Source organism: Myotis nattereri, assembly GCF_964212035.1.
Source record: "Myotis nattereri genome assembly, chromosome: 8".
Lineage (NCBI taxonomy): Eukaryota > Metazoa > Chordata > Mammalia > Chiroptera > Vespertilionidae > Myotis > Myotis nattereri.
In genome coordinates, this window is record NC_138083.1 from 3,205,908 (window position 1) to 3,226,732 (window position 20,825).

Below are 20,825 nucleotides of genomic sequence, written 5' to 3' on the forward strand. Positions count from 1 at the left end.
CCTTTTCTGGTTGGGCCGAGTGACTGGGAAAGACGCAGAGCCAGGCCATAAGCTGAGAAACATCTTTCAGTCGCGGGCTGTTTCCCAGCTGCAGCTGTGCTGACCGGGCCGGTCCGCTGCCTCGTGCGGGCTGTTGGGCTTGACTGAGCCTCAGGCCACTTCCTCTGCATTAAAACCTGGCTCCGCGCGCCGGCGCTGTTTTGTCCCCATCCGTCAAATAAAGATGAAGTCTTTATCCAGAAGGCATAACCTCAGCGATTGAAAGTTCTAACTAGTTGTATAAATACTAGTTTCATGCTCGTTATGTCCATTTCTAAGCAAAAGCAATTTCTACCAGAAATTGATGTGCATAGACTTTATTACCTTTAATTTCCATACTTAAAAGTAATTTTAAAAAATGCAAACATAATATTTGTTTCTGCTATTCTAGTACAAAATGGTTCTTTGCATCAGAAGGATACAGTTCATGACAATGACTTTGAGCCCTACCTTTCTGGACAGTCAAATCAGGTGAGTTTATCTTTTTTAGCATGTATTTCTACGTTAGTTTTGACTGCGTTATGGGATGTGCCTTTACTGCTATATTGTTGCTGTATTATTTTAAACGACAAAGAAGCGGACTGGCGTACGGAAGGAATAGGAAGACTGCTGATGAGGACGAGCTGGGGTTGCAAGTGCAGTGGCGCTGGATTTCTCTAAGGACGTGCAGTCCCGCTGGGGCTGGCATGAGCTGACTTGTTTGGCCTCGGCCTGGGTCAGCAACCTGCTGCCTAGGACCAGTTGGAGGCGTGAGAAGTTCTCTGATGTTCTCAGGTGATGGGCAGTGTGGTCCAGGAGAGCAGCGAGGAGCCCGGCTCTGGGGTCCAACTCCTTCCTTGGGTTAGAATCTCAGCCCCACCACTGACTGCTGCTCCCTCAAATGGCTTGCCCCCTGCGCCTGTTTTCTTTTCTATAAGCAGACAGTGGTGAGTGCCTCACAGAAGTGACGGGAGTGACAGGAGCTGGAGCAGGGAGCTCGGAGACGGGGCCGATACAGGGCCCAGTGAGTTGTAGCCACCTGGTGTGCTTAGGGTTTTCAGGTTTCTTGGCCTTGGCACTGTGGACATTTAGGACTGAAATTTGTGTTGTGTGTTTAGCAGCCTTCCTGGCATTCATCCATGAGATGCCATTAGTAACTGCCTCAACCACCACCACCAGTGTGACAGCCAAGTGTCTCCTGGGGGTAAATTGCCCTGGTTAAAGTCACTTGCGATAGTTGGAGTTAAGGTTTAATATATAAATATACTATCTCCCACTTTTAAAACACACTGTGCTCGTTTGTTTTAGAATAAAAGCATGCTTTGCCTCTTCCCTGTGGTGAACTAGAGCCAGCCTGCCCTTCTCTAAAGTTAGTCTCAGGACTTCTCCTCCCCCTCCCCCCTCCTCCTGTGCTACAGGTGAGCAGCTGGGCCCGAGAATCTGCCCTGCCTCTGGGGGGACCAGGAGCCTTGGCGGTTCCTCCAGTGGTGACAGCAAGAAGTTAATGGGCTTATTTTTCTGATTGTCTTATTTTTCTGAGGTGATTTAAATACTATGCAAATATTGTGTGGTAATTTTAACCAAAAGGAGGGGTGCGTCACTACACTTGAAATTTATTCTAGGAGGCGGAGCTTTCGTGTTACTCAGGATTTGTAAAAATGGACTAGGTTTCTGGTGTCGGTGGAGTGGCCACAGCTCTGTGTCGCTCTGGGGAAGCCGTGCGGACAGACCCTCGTAGTTGAAGCTCCGTGTGAACAGCCTGAAAACGGCCCCTTTGTCCTGATTGTTAAGAGACGCACTTTTCAGCCTTTGCTTAACAGTAAATCCAGGCTCTGGTTTTCACAGAAACACCAGCTGTTTGGATGGTAGGGAGCGGGGAGAAGGGAGAGGAGGGCCCTTGGTCTTGCAAACGGAGAAACCAAAGAGCAGAGGCAGTCGAGCTTGGCAGTGCAGAGCCAGGCCCCTCCCCTCTGTCTCTGTCCCTGTGTCTGTGGTCACTGTCTTTCAGGGCCATGGGGCCCAGCTGCCCTGCAGTCAGGACTCAGCAACCTGGCCCTGTGGACCCTGCTGGCAGACGGACTCCTGTTACCCTGTTAGGAAAGTGCTCTTTGCGTCTTGGTTCCCAATTCCCACTGAGCAAGTGCTGGGTGTCCAGCCGCCAGGTGCTAGTGAGGGAGGGACAGAGATTGGAGTGGCTGAGCAGTGAGCTCAGTCCCGGTGGTGGCACCCGTGAGCTGAGGTGGTGTGGACATGTGGCTAGCTGCGCAGGCGCAGTTCTAGAAGGACTTTCCCTTGTGCACATGCACACCTCTCCCTGTGGTGCTTTTCTTTTAACCCAGATGTTTGCTGTCGCCGTCAGAGGCTACTTTTATCTTGTACGGCCTTGACACTGGGTGACGTGGAGGACATTGCAAGGCCTGCCTGTGGTCGGGAGCCTTGGCAGTGGGATCATTGCCCTGGGTGGGGCCTGTAGCAGAGGCTGGCCATCCTGAGCACAGCTGGCAGGATCCAGAGGAATTAACCCTCATTGTCAAGGTGCTCAAACCTCCTCCTCCAGGCAGGAAGCAAATGCAGAAATTCTGTGGCTGCCAAGCTGCCATCTCCATATGAGCTCGCAGGCTGAAGTCACAGCTCTGAGCTCAAGGAAGGGGCAGAGCTGGTTTCCTGCGAGTCCAGTCACTTGGTCACTGTTTTCATAATTGCCCTTGATGCTTTTCTTTTTACATAATTTATTCAAGTTTCTTTTGTTTCCTTTTAAAGTAAATGCTTCTCGGCATAGTGTTCTGTTCCCCGGGCTTCTGAAGGGTCCTTGTTTTCTCTCTAGTTTCTTCTCTTGGTCACTGATGGCTGAGTCACGTTATTGTTTGTGAAACGTGTAAAGCATTTGAGTAATTTCAGAATCCCTTCCTTCTCAAAAAAAAGGATATAGGAAGCAGATATTTCAACTTTAAAATAAACTTACCTGGTCATTCAGAATGAGAGGTTTTTGTGTTTTTTTTAACGTGGTTAAATTTTTGTAAATATGAAAAACTTTAAAAAAATATTTTTATTGATTTCAGAGAGGAAGGGAGAGGGAGAGAGAGATAGAAACATCAATGATGAGCCAAAACCGGTTTGGCTCAGTGGATAGAGCGTCGGCTTGCGGACTGAAAGGTCCCAGGTTCGATTCCGGTCAAGGGCATGTACCTGGGTTGCGGGCACATCCCCAGTAGGAGATGTGCAGGAGGCAGCTGATCGATGTTTCTCTCTCATCGATGTTTCTAACTCTCTATCCCTCTCTCTTCCTCTCTGTAAAAAATCAATAAAATATATTTAAAAAAAAAAAAAAAGAAAGAAACATCAATGATGAGAGAATCATTGATCAACTGCCTCCTGCACACCCCTCACTGGGGATCGAACTGGCAACCCAGGCAGGGCATGAGTCCTGTCCGAGAATCGAACCGTGACCTCCTGGTTCATAGGTATATGCTCAAACACTGAGCCACACAGGCCGGGCTGAAAAACTTTTAATTCTAGAATAGATTTAAAGCTTTTGTTGTGTTTAACTGTTTGTTTTCCCAAAGAAAACGTTCCGGGGATAGTCACTGACTATTTGAATTTGTTTCTTTGGCATGCCCATTTGTTCATAGTTTTGACTTAGTCACCAGATGTCCTCCTGGGTTCAGCGCCTGGGGCTCCTTCTCTATGTCAGAAGGCTGGTTTTGCCTTGACCACTGTCAGTGGGTGTGGCCTGAGTGGCAGTCCCTCCTGGGAAAGTGCCAGGTGTGGTGGTTTTACCTTCTAGAACAGTGATGGCGAACCTATGACACGTGTGTCAGAGGTGACACGCGAACTCATTTCTTTGGTTGACTTTTCTTTGTTAAATGGCATTTAAATTTGTAAAATAAATATCAAAAATATAAGTCTTTGTTCTACTATGGTTGCAAAGATCAAAACATTTCTATATGTGACACAGCACCAAAGTTAAGTTAGGGTTTTTCAAAATGCTGACATGCCGAGCTCAAAAGGTTCGCCATCACTGTTCTAGAAGAAGACGCCTGCTCACAGGTGTCATGCACTAAGAAATTTGTTCTCCTTTGGTTTATGCACCATGTCCCTGGTGAATGGACTCCAGGTCACCACCTCAGGTGTACAGTTGACCAAGGGATGGCTTGCTGGCTGTACAGAGGCTAAGCTGAGGCAGGTTTGGGCTGGAGCACACCTTGTCGCATCCTGTGTGGGGAGCTCATGCCCCGGGCACAGGGAGGACGTCAGCTATGAGCCACCCATGTCTGCGTTTTCATTGGTGGGTTGCAGTCCACTAGTGTCAGTTCTCTAAGTTTAGGAACTACCTCCCTCACAGGGCAAGGCTGGGAGCTGTGGTGTGGATGGCAGCCTAACCTGCAGCCCATTCAAATTTCACATGGGGTGGACATCTCCAGGTTTCTTTCTGCTCAGGATGACTTATTCCAAATAGCTTGTTGAGTGAACCTGCTGTGTCCTGTTGGTGTGGCCGGTGCTTTGCAGTCTCTTTCCCACCGTCGGCATTCTCTGTGTCTCCTCCAGCCCTGAGAATAGTCTAACTCATTATCCCCTGTTGTTTCCACAGAGTAACAGTTACCCCTCCATGGCCGACCCCTACCTGTCCAGCTATTACCCGCCGTCCATTGGATTCCCTTACTCCCTTAATGAGGCACCGTGGTCAACTGGAGGGGACCCTCCCATCCCGTACCTCACCACCTACGGACAGCTCAGCAATGGCGATCATCACTTCATGCATGACGCCGTGTTTGGACAGCCTGGGGGCCTGGGGAACAACATCTATCAGCACAGGTTTAATTTCTTCCCTGAAAACCCTGCCTTCTCAGCCTGGGGGACAAGTGGGTCTCAGGGACAGCAGGCCCAGAGTTCTGCTTATGGGAGCAACTACACCTACCCACCGAGCTCCCTGGGTGGCACGATTGTGGACGGGCAGACGGGCTTTCACAACGACACCCTCAACAAGGCCCCCGGGATGAACAGCCTGGAGCAGGGCATGGTGGGCCTGAAGATCGGTGATGTCACCACCTCTGCAGTTAAGACAGTGGGCTCAGTCGTCAGCAGTGTGGCAATGACTGGTGTGCTTTCTGGCAATGGTGGGACAAATGTAAACATGCCAGTTTCGAAGCCGACTTCATGGGCTGCCATCGCCAGCAAGCCAGCAAAGCCGCAACCGAAAATGAAAGCCAAGGGCGGACCTGTCATCGGGGCCGCACTGCCCCCTCCGCCTATAAAGCATAACATGGACATTGGCACCTGGGATAACAAGGGGCCCGTGCCCAAGGCCCTGGCCCCACAGCAGGTGCCGGCTCCCCAATCTGCCCCCCAGCCTCAACCGGTTGTGCAGCCTCTGTCAGTTCAGCCCCCACCTTTGGCCCAACCACAGTATCAGAGTTCTCAGCCGTTGCCCCAAACCCGCTGGGTCGCCCCCCGCAACAGGAATGCAGCGTTTGGGCAGAGCTCGGGGACTGGGGGTAACAGTCACTCCCCTGGAAGCACCCAGTCTGGTTCTGCCCTGAGCGCAGAATCCCATCCAGTCCTTGAGAAACTGAAGGCTGCCCACAGCTACAACCCTAAGGAGTTTGACTGGAACCTGCGGAGTGGCCGCGTGTTCATAATAAAGAGCTACTCGGAGGATGACGTGCACCGCTCCATCAAGTACTCCATCTGGTGCAGCACTGAGCATGGTAACAAGCGCCTGGATGGCGCCTTCCGCTCCGTCGGCAGCAAGGGACCTGTCTACCTGCTCTTCAGCGTCAACGGTAGCGGCCACTTCTGTGGGGTGGCGGAGATGAAGTCGCCCGTGGACTACGGCACAAGTGCTGGGGTCTGGTCTCAGGACAAGTGGAAGGGCAAGTTTGACGTGAAGTGGATTTTTGTTAAGGACGTGCCCAACAACCAGCTTCGGCACATCCGACTGGAGAACAATGACAACAAGCCGGTCACAAACTCCCGCGACACCCAGGAGGTGCCCTTAGAAAAAGCAAAGCAAGTGCTGAAAATCATCGCCTCCTACAAGCACACCACTTCCATCTTTGATGACTTTTCTCACTATGAGAAGCGACAGGAGGAAGAGGAGGTGGTGCGCAAGGTGAGTTGGGGTCCGGGGCCCCTACCTCACCGGCGTAAAGCCTGGTGATGTCAGAGTGGACAGCGGCCAGATATAACTTGATCCTTTTCCAGTGTTTAAGAAATAGTGATTGGGACCACAGTGCACAGTTCTGCTGGGAAGGACTTGAGGGTGACTCACTTTTCCTCTGAGCCATGGTCTTTCTGGTCTTTGTTGAGTCAGGGGCGCTCTGTTCTTGGACATTGGGGCCAAAGCGAGGCTGCTGGGCTGCGAGGCCCTACTCACTGAGGGAAGGACACTGGTCTGCAGGTTGTTGTTTATTTTTTTCTCAAAAACCCAGTATCTTGCAGTTTTGGAAAGTTGACCCAGCTCTCTGTGGATGAGAGAATGGCGGGGGAGGGGGCTGGATTCAGACATGTCAGAACAGCCAAGCCAGCAGGCCTGGAGCTGGGTCTCTGAGGGTCCAGCTTCCCATTATGCGGAGACACCTGGAGCCCGCCGCAGTGGAGCCTGCTCGGGAGAGAACACCAGGTGCCCACGGGCTGGCCCCAAAGTGGGAGCACGAGGGCAACTGCACATCCTGAGGCAGCTCAGTCCTGAGAGCCTCTCCTGTGTCTTTGTTTTAAAATGTCCTTTCTTTCATGAAATGCCAGGTGGTAATCAGTGCATTGTCAGCCTTGTTTGGTTGTCCGTGTTAGAGCATCACCCACCTGGGAGCTTCACATTCCCAAAGCCTTTAGCAGAAAGGCGGCAAGCTGGACCTATCGGTGGCGGTGGTGAAAGTTTATACTTAAAGGTGTCGGCTCGGTGAGCACACTTGGGAAATAAGTTGGTCTCTCATTGTCTCTTGTGCAGAAAATAGAAAGGCTTGTCATTTATTTCCAGTTACTGAAATGCTGTATTTTAGCTCTTTTAGGGATAGCATAAAATACCTAAATAAGTAAAATTGCTGAATTTACAGCAACAGAACAGAACTCATTGGTTATGCAATTTGAGGGCCTTAGGCGGCTTGCAGCTGGTTCTTGCTGTGTGTGCAGTTCGTCTTAAATACTGTGATTTCCCTAAACATCATGAGTTTCTAAAGGGGGTGATGAGCAGAGGAATAGATTTCTGCCCCTCACCTGTATGGTGTTTAGAACATTCTAGTGCCTTAAAACTTGCAATGTAGCAGCTAAAACCTCAGATGTCTGTCAGTGAGTTGGGTGTTGGGAAGTGGAAGCTTGCAGTCAGACCTGGGCACTCAGCTTTAAGCCCTTCCCCAGCCAGCCCACCAGGCCTTTGAAATTCCACTGGGACACAAATGTGGCTTCTGTGGCTTCCCTGGGCATCCCCGGAATGCTCCGCAGATGCCTCCCAGACCTGGCGCTCACCAGCTCACGTGCATCAGCACCACTTTTAACTTACACGATGGGAGGGACAGGCGGGGGGCTGAATGGTTAACATTCGTGCTCACTGTGCCTTAGACTGGGTGATTCTTGCCTGCTCCCCAGCACCTCCCGCAGGGCACTCTGGGTTCCCTGGTCGTCAGGAGTCGGACGCTGGGCTCTGAAGAACAGACGGACTGAGAGGCATTTGGGTTCTTCAGACCCAGGCTTGTGCTTAGGCTGCCTGGCTCTCAGGACACCTAGGAACCGAGGTGCTTTTGCCAGTAAGTTGCAGGTGACGTTTGGCAGGACTGCTGTGCCGTCCCATCTAAGCTAAACTTGGAGACTCACTGATTCCTTAAGGAGCAGTAGCTCACGAGCTGCATCACACCTGGTCCTGTAGGCGAGTGTCGGTCCCCGGGAGAGCCCGCCCTTCCGTTTTGCTGCTCAAGCTCTCCTGTGAGGACAGTGGCTAGGGCCCGGGTCCTCCCATCACAGCCAGCCAGCCGCAGAAGCCCAAGGGCTTGCAGGGCACCAGGTGAGCCGGCGTGGTGTGTGATGCTGGTCTTTGTTAAGAGAACCAGGGACGCTCAGGTTCCGAGTCGGCAGGGAGGAGGTGCTGGTGCTAGAGCGGTGCATCTTCAGGGCCAGTTGCTCGTTGGAAAGTAGCGCAGGGCCTCTGACAAGCTCCCTGCCCTGGGTGATGAGGTGGATGTGGGGAGAGAATTGGGGTGTGTTGTTTACCTGAAGACACATTCAGTTCATTTTTAGCAAAAGGGGGTTCATCCTGTTTCATAACCCTTTCAGTGTCTAGTAACCCCGTCTGTTGGGGACTCTGTCACGACCAGCTCCACGTATCAAGTGTCCTTCAGGAGTTTCGTCCTCACTACTGGACGGGGCAGGATGAAGTGGGCAAGCAGGGCGGCACCGGGGTGCGGGGGCAGGTGCTCCTCTTGGGCACATCCCCAGGTCTCGAGCTAAGCATAGTCACAGCCTTGTGAGGACCCCTGCTACTGGGACCCAGCGAGCGGGGAGGCCCCCCTGGGAGTCACAGCTTGTCACATCCCCTGGGACACACCAACCAGAGGGGCTTTGCCTGGAACAGGTGGATGCCAGGCGAAGTGGTTGGCAGGCCTAGTCTGCACAGCTGGAACCCTGAACCCTGAAGCCTGGAGCTGCTGGTGGACGGGAGTATACAGTGCTGGTCTGGTGTGGCCGGTCCCAGTGGAGCTCGGGTCCAGATCTGTGGCTGCAGCCCCCAGGGCAGCCTGGGACTCAGTGTTGAGGGAGTTGGTACACATGTTCACCCCAGGTGTTAAACTTGCTTCCTCTTTTATTTTTACAGGAACGGCAGAATCGGAACAAACAGTAAGGATGAGCTGGTTTCTGTTATGATCTAATGTTTGATTGAAAAGCCAAGTTTCAGAACGTGTGCTTGGTGCTGTGCCTGGGTCAGCCCAGCCGTCTTCCTGTGCAGGCCTTGTGCTGCCTCTCTGCGTTCTCTGTCGTTTGTTTTTGCCCAGGTGGCTCTTCACTCATGTGTATTTTTTCTGTGTATTATAGTATTGTAGAACTCACTAATAAAGAAAGATTTCGTCAGCTTATCAATCAGATTGACCTAATGCGAATATAAATATCTTTAAAAAAAAAAACCTAATGCACCCCCAAAGAATTTTTTTGGGGGGCAGGAATTATGTGCTTGTTCTTATATTCAAAGCCATCTAACATCTTTCTTTGAGATTATTTCTCACCCCTGTTGCCTCGTCTTGAATGTATCGAACCATGAGTTTTGTCATGTAGCATATATGTTAAATACTCTCTTCAAAGTGCAAGTGAGCAATCACCTGGTGGGGCTGGTTTGCCATTTTATGATCAGTTACCTGTGTAAGAAGCTACTCTGTCATCTGTTTTTTACTAGAGAAAGATAAATTTTAGTTTTCCAGATTTGGTTACGGCTGTGTTTCCTTGGGCCGCCCACCCTCTCCAACCCCGCACCGGAATAGCACTGTCCAGCGGGGTGACAGCAGGGCCCGGTGTGCGGAGGTTAGGGTCCAGGGTTCAGGCCCCCTCAGTGTGTGCAACTCATTGTAACCCTTTATCTTCTCTTGAGAATCCTGATGCCATCTTACGTTTTTATACCAGTGATGCTGAGCTTGTATTGCTCTGCTCTGGTGGCAGACAGTGTCATGGATGGTGCTGCCCACTGTAAATCTCACCGCGTGGCTACTTTTCTTCTTCCCGTCAATTGGTTTTTAAAAAGAAAACAAAAAAACTTTAGACACTGAGTGTTCGGTCATGTTTTGTGGAGTGAGGGCTGTTGCCCTCCCTGTCACCTGGAGTTGAAGCATGGAAATGGTGCTTGTGCCCGCCACGCTCGCTCGCACACGCATCTACACGTGCCCCCTAGAGGACCTGCCGTGTAGAGAGCAGATCTAAAAACTATTTACTCTGAATGGCCCTCTGAGTTCAAGTGTAGGTAGGCTGTATTATTTAGACTTGTGTTTAGAATGTGTCCCTTTCTCTGAACTGTTACCACTTGGATGGAGTCATGGACAACATGGGACACTGTTACCTTGAGAAAAGTACAAGCCTTAATAAACAATCCTATTACCACGTCTGGTGTCCTCTCATTCTTCACCCTGCTTGACGGGCCTTTAAAGGGTGTCCCAAAATTCACGCAAGAAGTAATTTTGATAGAAAACACAGGTTTATAATTAAAAATTGTAAATTTTTTATTGATTCATAAAGTATACAGTATAGGGTTATGTATGGAATAGCATATTGGGTAAATGGCCTCTACGGCTTTGCTGGCACGTACGCACTCTTTTGTTGAAATTTTCCATGACCGTTTTGCATAAATGTGGCTGAGTTTCGATGAGGCTCATTTTCATCTTGATGGCTTGGTTAATCGACAAAATTGTCGCATTTGGGGTTCAGAAAATCCACGAGTGATTGTTGAGAAACAAATGCATCCACAACGTGTCACTGTTTGGTACAGATTTTGGGCTGGAGGCATCATCGGACCATTCTTCGAAAATGCGGCTGCTCAGGCAATAACAGTTAATGGTGCTCGCTATCGCGACATGATAACACAGTTTTTGGTGCCTAAATTGCAAGATATGGATGTGGACGACGTGGTTTCAACGAGACGGTGCCACATGCCATACAGCCCGAGAAACAATTCAATTACTGCATGAGTCATTTCCTGGTCGTGTAATTTCCCGTTTTGGTGATCAGAATTGGCCGCCCAGATCATGCGTATGTGCCAGCAAAGCCGTGGAGGCCATTTACCCGATATGCTATTCCATACATAACCCTATACTGTATACTTTATGAATCAATAAAAAATTTACAATTTTTAATTATAAACCTGTGTTTTCTATCAAAATTACTTGCATGAATTTTGGGACACCCTTTAGCTGCAAAGCCAGTTAAAGGGTCACCCACTGCCCTAAAGCCCACAGGTCTGTTGGGGAGCTGATGACCCCCTAAGCCCTTCCTCGCCCTTGTTAGTCTGTTGGATGTAGAGGAACTCGAAAGACCCGGTTCTAACTCTGAACAGTTCCCTGCATTTTGCCGTAAGCCTTTGAGAAAAGCAAAAGTACAGGGATTATGCTGTGAGGCCTGGGCCCACTGCCCCTCCAGCACTTAGCTCCTGACAGGGAGAGGTCCCCCTCATTCCCTCCTGTCCAACCGCAGAAGGGGTGCCCTCTAGAGAACTTGGTGTACAGTCAAGTTCGCCAGGTTTCCCCTTGGTTACAGCCTTGACAAGCATGACAAAGCCAGAGCATCAGTGTCATCCCAGAGAACTCCTCCCCTGCACCCAGGCAGGGATGGTCCTGGGTGGAAGGGGATGCGGAACGTCCAGGACACGCCACTTGGAGGGTGTCCCCCGCCTGAGGACCGAGCTGCCAGGAGACGTGCAGCTTTGCCTTTGCTCAGAGGTGCTTCTCTGGCTTTATTTTGGAAAGAGTGTCAGACCTGGAGTGTCAGCCCCTCGCCTGCCGTTTCTCGGTTTGGTCAGTGAACATGACGTGGTCCCTGACTTGTGAAGTGGTGTGCTGGGGGTGCTGCAGTTGCAGTGATGTGGCCCTCTGTGTTGGGGGCTTCTGGGGTGGGCATGGGAGGAGACTGTGGCTGGTGACCAGGGAGCACAGGCCTTGACAACACCTCGGTCTGACAGGATCAGTTACTGACTGGCTGTGTGTTGAGTCCTTAAAAGTCACCCGCTCCGAAGGCTTCCTCCAAACCCTTGGAGCTGCCTTGCAGCATTCCTGGCACTCCGGGGTGCCTGGCCTGGTGTGGAGGGTTCGAGGGATGTCATAATGTTCATGTGCACCAGATGCTGCCAGTAGCACATCCCTCCAAAGCAAACTGGGTCGGCCTTTCCCGTGTCCCACCCCAAGCACGCCCTGCGGGGACTCCCAGTTCCACCACGAGTGCTCTCCGTCCCTCTGGCTCAGGATTTCCTCACAGGGTCTGACGATAGGTGCACAGGCAGCATCCTTGCAGGCCATCTGGTGTGTCACTGTCGCTGGCCCGGCTCACGGGCCCCTGTGTCTGTGGCAGGGAACCATGGGAAGGAACTGGCTCAGCGGCTGGCTTTTCAGCCAGGATCCTGTCCCTTAGGTTTCTTGCCATCCAGGATTGAGGAGGTTTTACTCTGATAGGATGGAGGCAGGTCACTCGCCTCTGTCCTGGCTCTCACCTGGTCCTCATTGTGCCTGTCAGTAGCCAGGGGCCAGCAGCAGTTTTGTTTTACAGCGGCAAGTGCCCTGACTTACTCCTGCACTCCCAGCACCGCGCCCCCCTGCATGCGCTCCCTGCACCTCCTCTGCAGGAGCCCTCCTATGCCCTCCTATGGTCCCTGTCCCCTCCCTGCACCTTCCTACGTTCCCTCCCGCCCCTATGCCCTCAATGCATGAACCCTATACTCCACAAAATCCCTTCTTTGCAGCCTGCAGTTGCTTTTGCGATTTGTGAGTTGAATTATTTTTTAAAAAGCAACGTGTTAGAAAAGGCATTTGCACAGCTATCCTGTACCACAGTTTTACTGTAATCATTTTGTGGATGAGAGTCACATGGTGAAATTTTTGCGCTAAAAGAACACCCAGTAGACTGTTTCTTCTCAGAGTTCATCTTTATTTACTGGGAAGGACCCAAGAAGAGGGTCTGGATGAAGGGAGACTGCCTTCTAAACAGGAAGCAGAATGGCTTGCCCCTAGGGCAGGGGTGGGCAACCTTTTTGTGAGTGCCTGCCAAAACCAGCAAAATCTGACTCAAAATTCTTCTGCATGCCAACCCTAATTTTTTGAGAACGTTACGCCTACTTGGTATCTCTTAAGGTGTACATATGTGAAGAACCTCGAAGAAATAATAAAATTCATTCGAGCGACAAAAACACAGTATATGATGATGAAAAAATACATTTATTTTTTAATGTATACATGTACACTGATAGTCCGACAGAAAACTTTATGACTCCGTTTGACATTATCAGTGGGACTTTTGCTGCTGCATCACTGATGACAGAGATTTTACATCAGGTTTATATTTCGTGACCTTCAGAGATATGCACGAGCTACTACTTTCATCCGTCAGGCTACTCCTATTACGAGACTTAACAAAATTCATCACTGAGAACAAAGATTCACAAGCGTATGTGGATGAAACCAAAACACTGGTCGGATCTAGGAAGGCAGGGAGAGTTAAGGCAGAGGCATAGAAATTGCTCTTCCCCTCTCTCGTCAATCCATGTCTATGGTCTTTAAGATAACTTGTTATGTAAAATTATTTATTTATCTAAGATGCACCTACACTGAATTTATCTGAAAAATAAAAAAGTCGATATTAAGAAAAAACATTTAAATGGAAGATTATGAGAGGGTTTCGCGTGCCAGCAAAAGTTACTGGCGTTCCATGTTTGGCACGCATGCCAGGGGTTGCCCACCCCTGCCCTAGGGTTTCTGCACAGCTCTGGTGTGAAGTGGTTTGGAGATGTGAGTGAGGTGCCAAGACTGGTCTCCCTGACATTTTGGAGGATTGTGGGGAAACTGGAGACTGCCCAAGTGTCGGCTGGGTCTGGGGCTTCTTAGATCCTGATGGCTGGGGGCCTTCATGGCTTGGGGAGAGCTCTCCTCATGTGGGGCTGGGAACCTGATATCACACCGCAGCTATCTTACTGAGCACCCCACACTTACTAAACTCTCATCTCCGCCTTTCCTGCGCCTTCAGCATGTGGTCACCTTCTTAGGAGCACACGGGTCTTCTGAATGACCACAGTTCCAGTGGGTCTGCATCTTCCATTCCGCTTCAAGTAACTGAAAATAGGTCCCCATCCTGTGAGAGTGATGGTGTTCATGGTGATGGTGATCATGGTGGTGATGGTGATGATGGTGGTGATGGTGATGATGGTGGTGATGGTAATGATGGTGGTGATGGTGATGATGATGGTGGTGATGGTGATGATGGTGTTGATGGTGATGGTAATGGTGGTGATGATGATGGTGATGGTAATGCTGGTGTTCATGGTGATGGTAATGATGGTGGTGATGGTGATGATGATGATGGTGATGGTGATGATGGTGGTGATGGTGATGGTGATGGTGGTGATGGTAATGATGGAGATGGTGATGGTGATGATGGTGGTGATGGTGATGGTGGTGCTGGTAATGATGGAGATGGTGATGGTGATGATGGTGGTGATGGTGATGGTAATGACGGTGTTGATGGTGATGGTAATGATGGTGGCGATGGTGATGGTAATGATGGTGTTGATGGTGATGGTAATGATGATGGTGATGGTGGTGATGGTGATGATGGTGGTGATGGTGATGATGATGATGATGATGGTGATGATGGTGATGGTAATGATGGTGATGGTGGTGATGGTGATGATGGTGGTGACGGTGTTAATGGTGATGGTAATGATAGTGATGATGATGGTAATGATTATGATGATGGTGGTGGTGGTGATTATGATGATGATGGTAGAGATGGTGATGATAACTGCTCACATGTACTGAATGAACATGTCTTAACTCACTCTGCAGCCCGAGATGAGGAAACCAAGGCGCAGGGAGCTGCGGCCCAATGGCTTGAGGGAGGAGGGTACCTTCTGCCTGCTGTTGTCAAGAGGCACCTGCTCTGTCCCAGACTCAGTTCCAGCCGGGTCCCTGGGCAGAATGCAGGAACCTGTTACCCTCTCTGCCCATCAGGGTCTCATCCCCAGCAGGCTTGCCCTGACCTCAGTGGCACTTGTGAGAGACTCAGAAATATTTGTTGAATGAATGAAGAGCATTTAAGTGTGCAGGGGTCTCTTGTGTGGGCCTGGGTGTCCCTCCTTCCCTCGGAGTCAGGGCAGTGGGCAGTCTCCCAGGAGGAGGGGGTCTGCCTCTGCTGTCACTCTCACAAGAGATGACCTTGGGGGCTGGTCTCTGCTGTCCCTGCAGTGCTCAGGTCCCCACTGGTCCTGTCCAGGTGCACAATCCTGCAGCGGCTTGGAGGCACCCTCGTCTGGTGAGCACTGGCACCTGCAGGAGGCAGGTGCAGAGTCAGGTCCTCACAGATGAGCCGGAAGGGAGGGTCTGTGGGCTGGCTGTACTCAGACTCCACCTGGGCTTGGTGTGTGTGCTTTGTGGAGCAGCCCATCCTGACCCCACACAGACAACACCTGCTGCAGACTGTTGACCATTTGCACATTTTGACCATGGCAGCGCACAGCCGGGGCAGGGAGTGTCCTGGCCTGGTCTTGTTGCTCATCCATTCCTGTGGGTGCAGAGAGCTCACAGGGCCTACTTCCCAGGCTTGGTCCCAGGTTGGGGCTCTCAGGAGGTTCCAGAGCCGTCACACAAGAGGACAGCTAGGTGGGCTGCAGGCTGGATCCCCAGTGGTGGGTGTGCAGGAGGCAGCCGATCAATGATTCTCTCTCAACACAGATGTTTCTCTCTCTCCCTCTCCCTTCTTCACTGAAATAAATAAATATACACACACACACACACACACACATACAGCCAGGTGCTTGCCCAAGCCTGGAGGCCCTGGCATAAACCCACGTGGAGGTGCAAGCCTGCTGAGGTCACTGGACTCTGGGGCCAGAGTGGTGTCCCCACTGTGTGTGATCCTGGGGTCAGGTCCTGCCAGGAGGCTGTGTTCCCTTGGGGGAAGGAGTCATGGAAGGGGGGAGCTGCAGGGACCACAGGCATCTTAGGGCAGCCTGACCAACCTGCAGCCTGTGGCTGGGGACCTGCTCTCTCTATTAGAGGGGCTGTGCCTTTCCATCTTGCTCAGTTTCCTACTCGGCCCCGGGGAGTGGCTCAGTGGCCATTGTCTTCTCTCAGGACCCACGCCCATCAGTGTCTGCAGCAATGGCTTGTAGAGGGGCCTCTTCTGAATCATTTCTGGCTCCCATTCCCCAGTGCAGGTGTGATTCCTGCCCCTGCCTTCCTGCTGTGAGCTCTCCGGGTGGTGGGGGTGCGGGGATCAGCCTGGCCAGCTGGGGTGGGAGTAGACCTGGAGAGAGGAGGTGTGTGCCCATCTCTGTAGCCATTCTTGTCTTGGCCGCTGCTGACTCCCCACAAGACAGCCTTGGTGGTCTGTACGGGTCGCCTCTGCGGGGACAAGGACAGCTGTAGGAATGGAGGTGAGGTGTCCGTGCCCATGTGTCCTTTCCGGGCTCTTCCTGACACGGGCCCCAGGGCGGTCAGCCCTGGCCTCCTCTTGCTTGGGCAGCCTCTCTGGCCCACCCCTGGGAGCTGCACGGGTGTTTTCTTTCCTCTGTGCAGAGAAACAAGTTCCACAGGGAGTGGGATGCTGAGAAGGGAGGTGGGCCAGTATCCAGGTGGGGTGAGGACATGCAGCTCCTGGCCCAAGGGCAGGGAGGGGGTGAGGAGGGTGGCTCCTGCTTCCCAGATTCCACAGCCAGTTCTATGCCCCGCTACAGGGGTGAGGAGGTGCACAAGTGTGCACCTCTCCCTTCCTTTGTCACCTCCAGGTGAAATACTGGCCGTCCTTTCTCCCTCTGACGAGCTGGGGAACAACACCTCACCATTTTTATTTCTTCAGTTTGAGTTACCTCCAAACATTCTTACCCCACTAGCTGCTGGGAGCCCAGAGGTGCAGGTTGGGCTGCAAGGGTCTGACTTCTCAGGGTCACCCACCACCAGTGTCCAGGCTTATATCCCGAGCCAGAGGTTGCTGGGGCAGCAGACAGCCTGGAGAGCCCAGTTCCCAGCCTGGGGCCTGGACTTGAGGGGCCTTGTCTGGAAGGTGAGCCAGGAGGGTGGGGTGTGTGGTTGCCTGGTGCTGGCTGACCCCTACCTGGCCCTGTAGCATTTCCCTCTCTGCTGCTGTGTCCAGGGGACACCTGGAGGAGTTGTGGAGGCGGCTACGGGCAGCTGGCTCCAGCCTTGACTGTTTATTAGGTTTTATTCAGAGCAGAGAGGCCCTGGGCAGGGTCAAGATGGGGGGCATAGTCATCTACTTGTGTCTCCCTCCCTGGCCCCACACTGGAGGGGGCCCCCTCTGGACAGCCCTGGGCTGGGCCTCAGGTCAGTGAGCAGCTGGGGTTCAGGGATGTTCGGCATACTCGTTCAAGCGTGCTGCCCTCAGCATGCCTCCCACACACACCTCTGCGGGGTGTGTTGGTGGACCAGGCCCTGGTCAGGAGCTCTGGGGCAGTGAGCACTGGGCAGGGCACCCAGCCATGCCTCTGGAGGGGGTCAGTGGTCTGAGCATGGGTGTGTGTGGAGCATGTGACTGCAGGAGGGAGGGAGGCTGAGCATGGACACGCGGGGCTGCATTGGGTACTGAGCGCAGGTCCTGGGCTCAGCCATGAGGTCTGGGCATGTAGCCCTGCCCGCACTGCGGCAGTTTTCCAGCGAGGCCTGCTCAGGGGAGCCCAGGAACCCTGGGGCAGGGTGCAGTGACTTTAGGCCTTCCTTGGGGGAGGGTTCTAGGAGGAGGGTGTTCCCAAACTTGTTCCAGGGGGAACCCTAATCAGAGACTAACCAGCCCAGGACAGTGCCCGGGGCCCTCAGTTCCAGGTGTCCTCCTCCCGCCTGGCTAACCACTCAGAAGGCTCATCTGGTCAGGAGCCAAGCCCCATGAAGGGAGGTGGGCAAGCATGAAGCCCAGAGAGCCAGGGGAGCAGGGGCCAGCTTCCCTCAGCGGGAGGGTCCATAATGGGGTTCAGGGAGGTTCTGAGCAGCCCCAAGAGAAAGCTCAGACTGGACAAAAGCCTGGCTCCTTCCACAACAGCAGGGACATCAGACCCAGGGCTTCCCCCAGTCTCCCTCCACACACCGGACCGGAGGTGCCTCTGGGTGCTGTTCACCCCTCACAGAGGAAGGACTGGGGAGAGGCCACCATGCCCAAGGCCAGTGCTGTGGGGCCAGCTCTGCCTCTCCGTGGTCAGGCCCAGGCTTGCTGGGGCGTCCTTGCCACTTCCCTGTGCTCCACGGGGGCAGGAGATGGAGGGACAGGGGCCTGGCTCAGGGTGGGCACAGGAACATGGGGGCCCTGGCTTCTGCTCATGTCTGCAGCTGTTTCAGGGAGGGGCTGGAGGTCTGGGCTGAGGAGTGGGGGAGGCTTTAGGAGGGGAAGGGGCCAGGCCTGACACCTAAGTGGTCCTCTCTGTGCTGGTTTTCTGTTCCAGGCCTGGGGTTCAGGGGCTGGGGAATTTGGAGGGAACCAAGGCCCTACTTGGCCAGAGGGGCTCATCCCAGCTGCCATTAAGAGGGAAAACTGCGCAACTGCAAAGCAGGGTTGAGGACTTGCTGGAGGGGGAGGGTGGGCACCTTCCTGTGCCTTTGCCACTGAACTTCGCCAGAGTGGCCTGTCTGCACCAAGGTAGCCCAGTAAGACCCCAGGAGCAGTCAGGGAACTGGCTGGGGGCAGGAAGGCAGGAGCCAGCGGGCAGAGCGCGTGCCACGTTACCAGCAGGTGGCGCTGGCTCCCCAGGACAGAAAAAAATGCCTGCAGCAAACCCGAGTGGGTGTCACTGCGGCTGCTGAGGGCGGAGGAGGGGTTTGACACCTTCCCCCTCGGCTGCGGAGCCTCCCGTGCCCGAGTCCCGCATAGTCCAGAGCCAGGTCTGGGGCGCGATGCCGTCAGGCGCATGCACCTGCCCTTGTTTGCACCCTGGACACGTGTAGACTTGTCCTCGCCCCTCCCCACTTGAACCTCGTCCTCCAGGCTCAGGGCAGTTGCGGGGTCTCAGTGAGGGCCACCCCCACCCCGCGGCCCAGCCCACTGAGGGAGAACAGACTTTGCAGTGACCTCAGACCCTACTCCCTCCCTCGTTGTCATAGCAACAGTCCTGCGGTTTGGGCAAGTGGCCCTCGGGGCACAATTGGCCTCGCGCCCGTGGTGCTCCTGTCCTGTGAGGCCGCCCCACCGCCAGCACCGCGGTCAGCTCCCGGACCCGCCAGCAAGGTGGCCGGACCTCCCCAAACCCAGCCTCCCAGCCACCCATTACCCAGCGCATGGCGCCCCCAGCCCTCCGCGGCTCCCACCCCCGCTCCGCTGCTCCCCGAGGACCCTCCCTTTGTTTCCCGGTCCCCGCGCTTTCCTGGACGCCCTCCCGGTCTCCGGCGCCCGCTGCAGGCTCTTCAGCGCTCGGTGCTGCAGACCCACGTGGCCGAGGGCCGAGGCCGGGTGGCCGCAGGCTTCCCTCTCCGTCGCCCCCGCCCGCCTGCGACGCCTTTGTGTCCCGCGGCCAGGTCCCCGGCCCGCAGCTGGGCCGCCCTCCGGGAGGACGCATTGTTCGCCGGATTTATCCGCGGCGCGCAAGGGGCCGCCGGGGGCCAGGCTCGCTTTCCTCCCGCGGGAGGGGCGCCGCGGGCTGGCCTCGCGGGCCATTTCCATGAGAAAGAAGCGGCGAGGCGCCTCTCTTGGCATTCACCGCGTGCCTTAATTGTATGGACATTAAATCAAGGTCCGCTGTGAACACGCAGAGGGGCCCTCATGGCTGCGCGGGCGACTGGGCGGGCCGGGTCGGGGCTGCGGCCGTGACTCCGACTCGCGTGGAGTCCTCGCGCGAAGGGCGCCAACGCTCCGGCGTCTTCGCCGCGGGCGGGCGGGCGGGGCGGGGCGCTGCGCCACGCCGACGGTGCTGCTCGGCCTCCAGCCCGGGCCCGCCCCCAGCTCCGAGGACCCCGTCCTCGCCCCCTTCTCATCGGGGAGGGGCCCAGCAAGCCCCTCCAGGCGGCCCGGCGCCCTGCGGGATCGCGGCGAGGAGGCGCCGGAGCCGAGGTGGGCGAGGGAGGGGTGAGCGGGCGTGTGCGGCCGCCCCGAGGTGCAGAGCCGAGCCTCCGGGCAGCGCGAGCGCCCCCTGCGGCGCCCCTCTCCACCCGACCCACGAGCGCGCAGCCAATGCGGTAAGGAAAGAATTTCGATGCTCACAGATGAACACCGGTGTCTTTTCACAACCCAGCGAGCTCGCTCTCCCCGTGCACGGGGCGGCAAGAAGGCGCTCGAGCTGTAGGTGGTGAGAAAGACGGGGAGACCCGGAGGAACCGCTCCCGGGCTCGCCCCAGCCCGGCCCGAACAGTTACCCGTCGCGGGCGGGAGCTGTCGCCGCCGCCTCCGCTCCCAGCGCCGCCTCCGCTCCTAGCGCAGCCCGTTCCGCCGCCTCCTCGGTGCCCATGAGCCTCCCGGACGCCACTGCCCCGGGTGGAGGAGGGCGGGGGACGCCGCCAAAGGAGCTGGGCGAGTCCTCGGAGTCACGGCTTCGGCGCCCGGCTCCTGCTCGCCGGCCCCGGGGCGCCGCTGTCCCCCGCCGCCTCCGCCGCCGCAGCTGCCTCCGTGCGTTTCCGAGCGCGGCTCGGGCACCGAGAGATTATCACTGGGGCGCGCGGTGACGTCACCGGACACCGCTCTGCCGCCGCCTCTCGAGGTGTCCTTGAGAACTGCGGAGGGCCGTGCACACGCGCGCACGCGCACACACGCGCGCACACACGCACTGCGCGGGCGCCTCCCTCGCACCCTCGCGGGTCCCACCCTGGGTGCTCCTCTGCTCACACGGACACCCTGAGCGCCCAGGACCGAGCCCGGTGCCCGGCGCCCGCACATACGGCCATGGAAACGCCTGTTTCTCTCACACTCTCACGCACACTGGAACCCTCCTGAGTCCCACCCGCGCCCACAAGAATGCGGCTCCTGCAGGCCACCAGCGACAGCCCCTCCGGGAGCCCATCGACACCCACAGCCACACCAGGCCGGCAGCAGGCCTGGCCCCACTGAGGACACCTCCACACTCAGGCTGTACCTGCCCCGCTGAGCTCCCGGTCACTCCCCGGGGGCCCTCTGGCCCCCAGGAAGGGACCTGCAGAGGAAGCACATGGCTCCTGCCCAGG

At 54.8% G+C, this 20,825-nt stretch overlaps 1 protein-coding gene across 1 annotated transcript; it reads left to right on the top strand.

The window, feature by feature from the left end:
• Positions 1 to 278: 278 nt before the first annotated feature.
• YTHDF1 (YTH N6-methyladenosine RNA binding protein F1) lies at positions 279 to 10,085 on the top strand. Its single transcript, XM_081096966.1, has 3 exons — positions 279 to 510; positions 4,607 to 6,127; positions 8,816 to 10,085. The coding sequence occupies exons 2-3, from the start codon at positions 4,625 to 4,627 to the stop codon at positions 8,840 to 8,842; spliced, it is 1,530 nt and encodes a 509-aa protein (XP_080953092.1). The 5' UTR covers positions 279 to 510; positions 4,607 to 4,624; the 3' UTR covers positions 8,843 to 10,085.
• Positions 10,086 to 20,825: the final 10,740 nt, after the last annotated feature.

Excerpts from the sequence above, each read along its gene's own strand:
- YTHDF1 (XM_081096966.1), top strand. The coding sequence starts at position 4,625 with ATGGCCGACCCCTACCTGTCCAGCTATTACCCGCCGTCCATTGGATTC. Across the intron at positions 6,128-8,815 it reads AAGAGGAGGTGGTGCGCAAG|GAACGGCAGAATCGGAACAA; the intron begins GTGAGTTGGGGT and ends TTATTTTTACAG.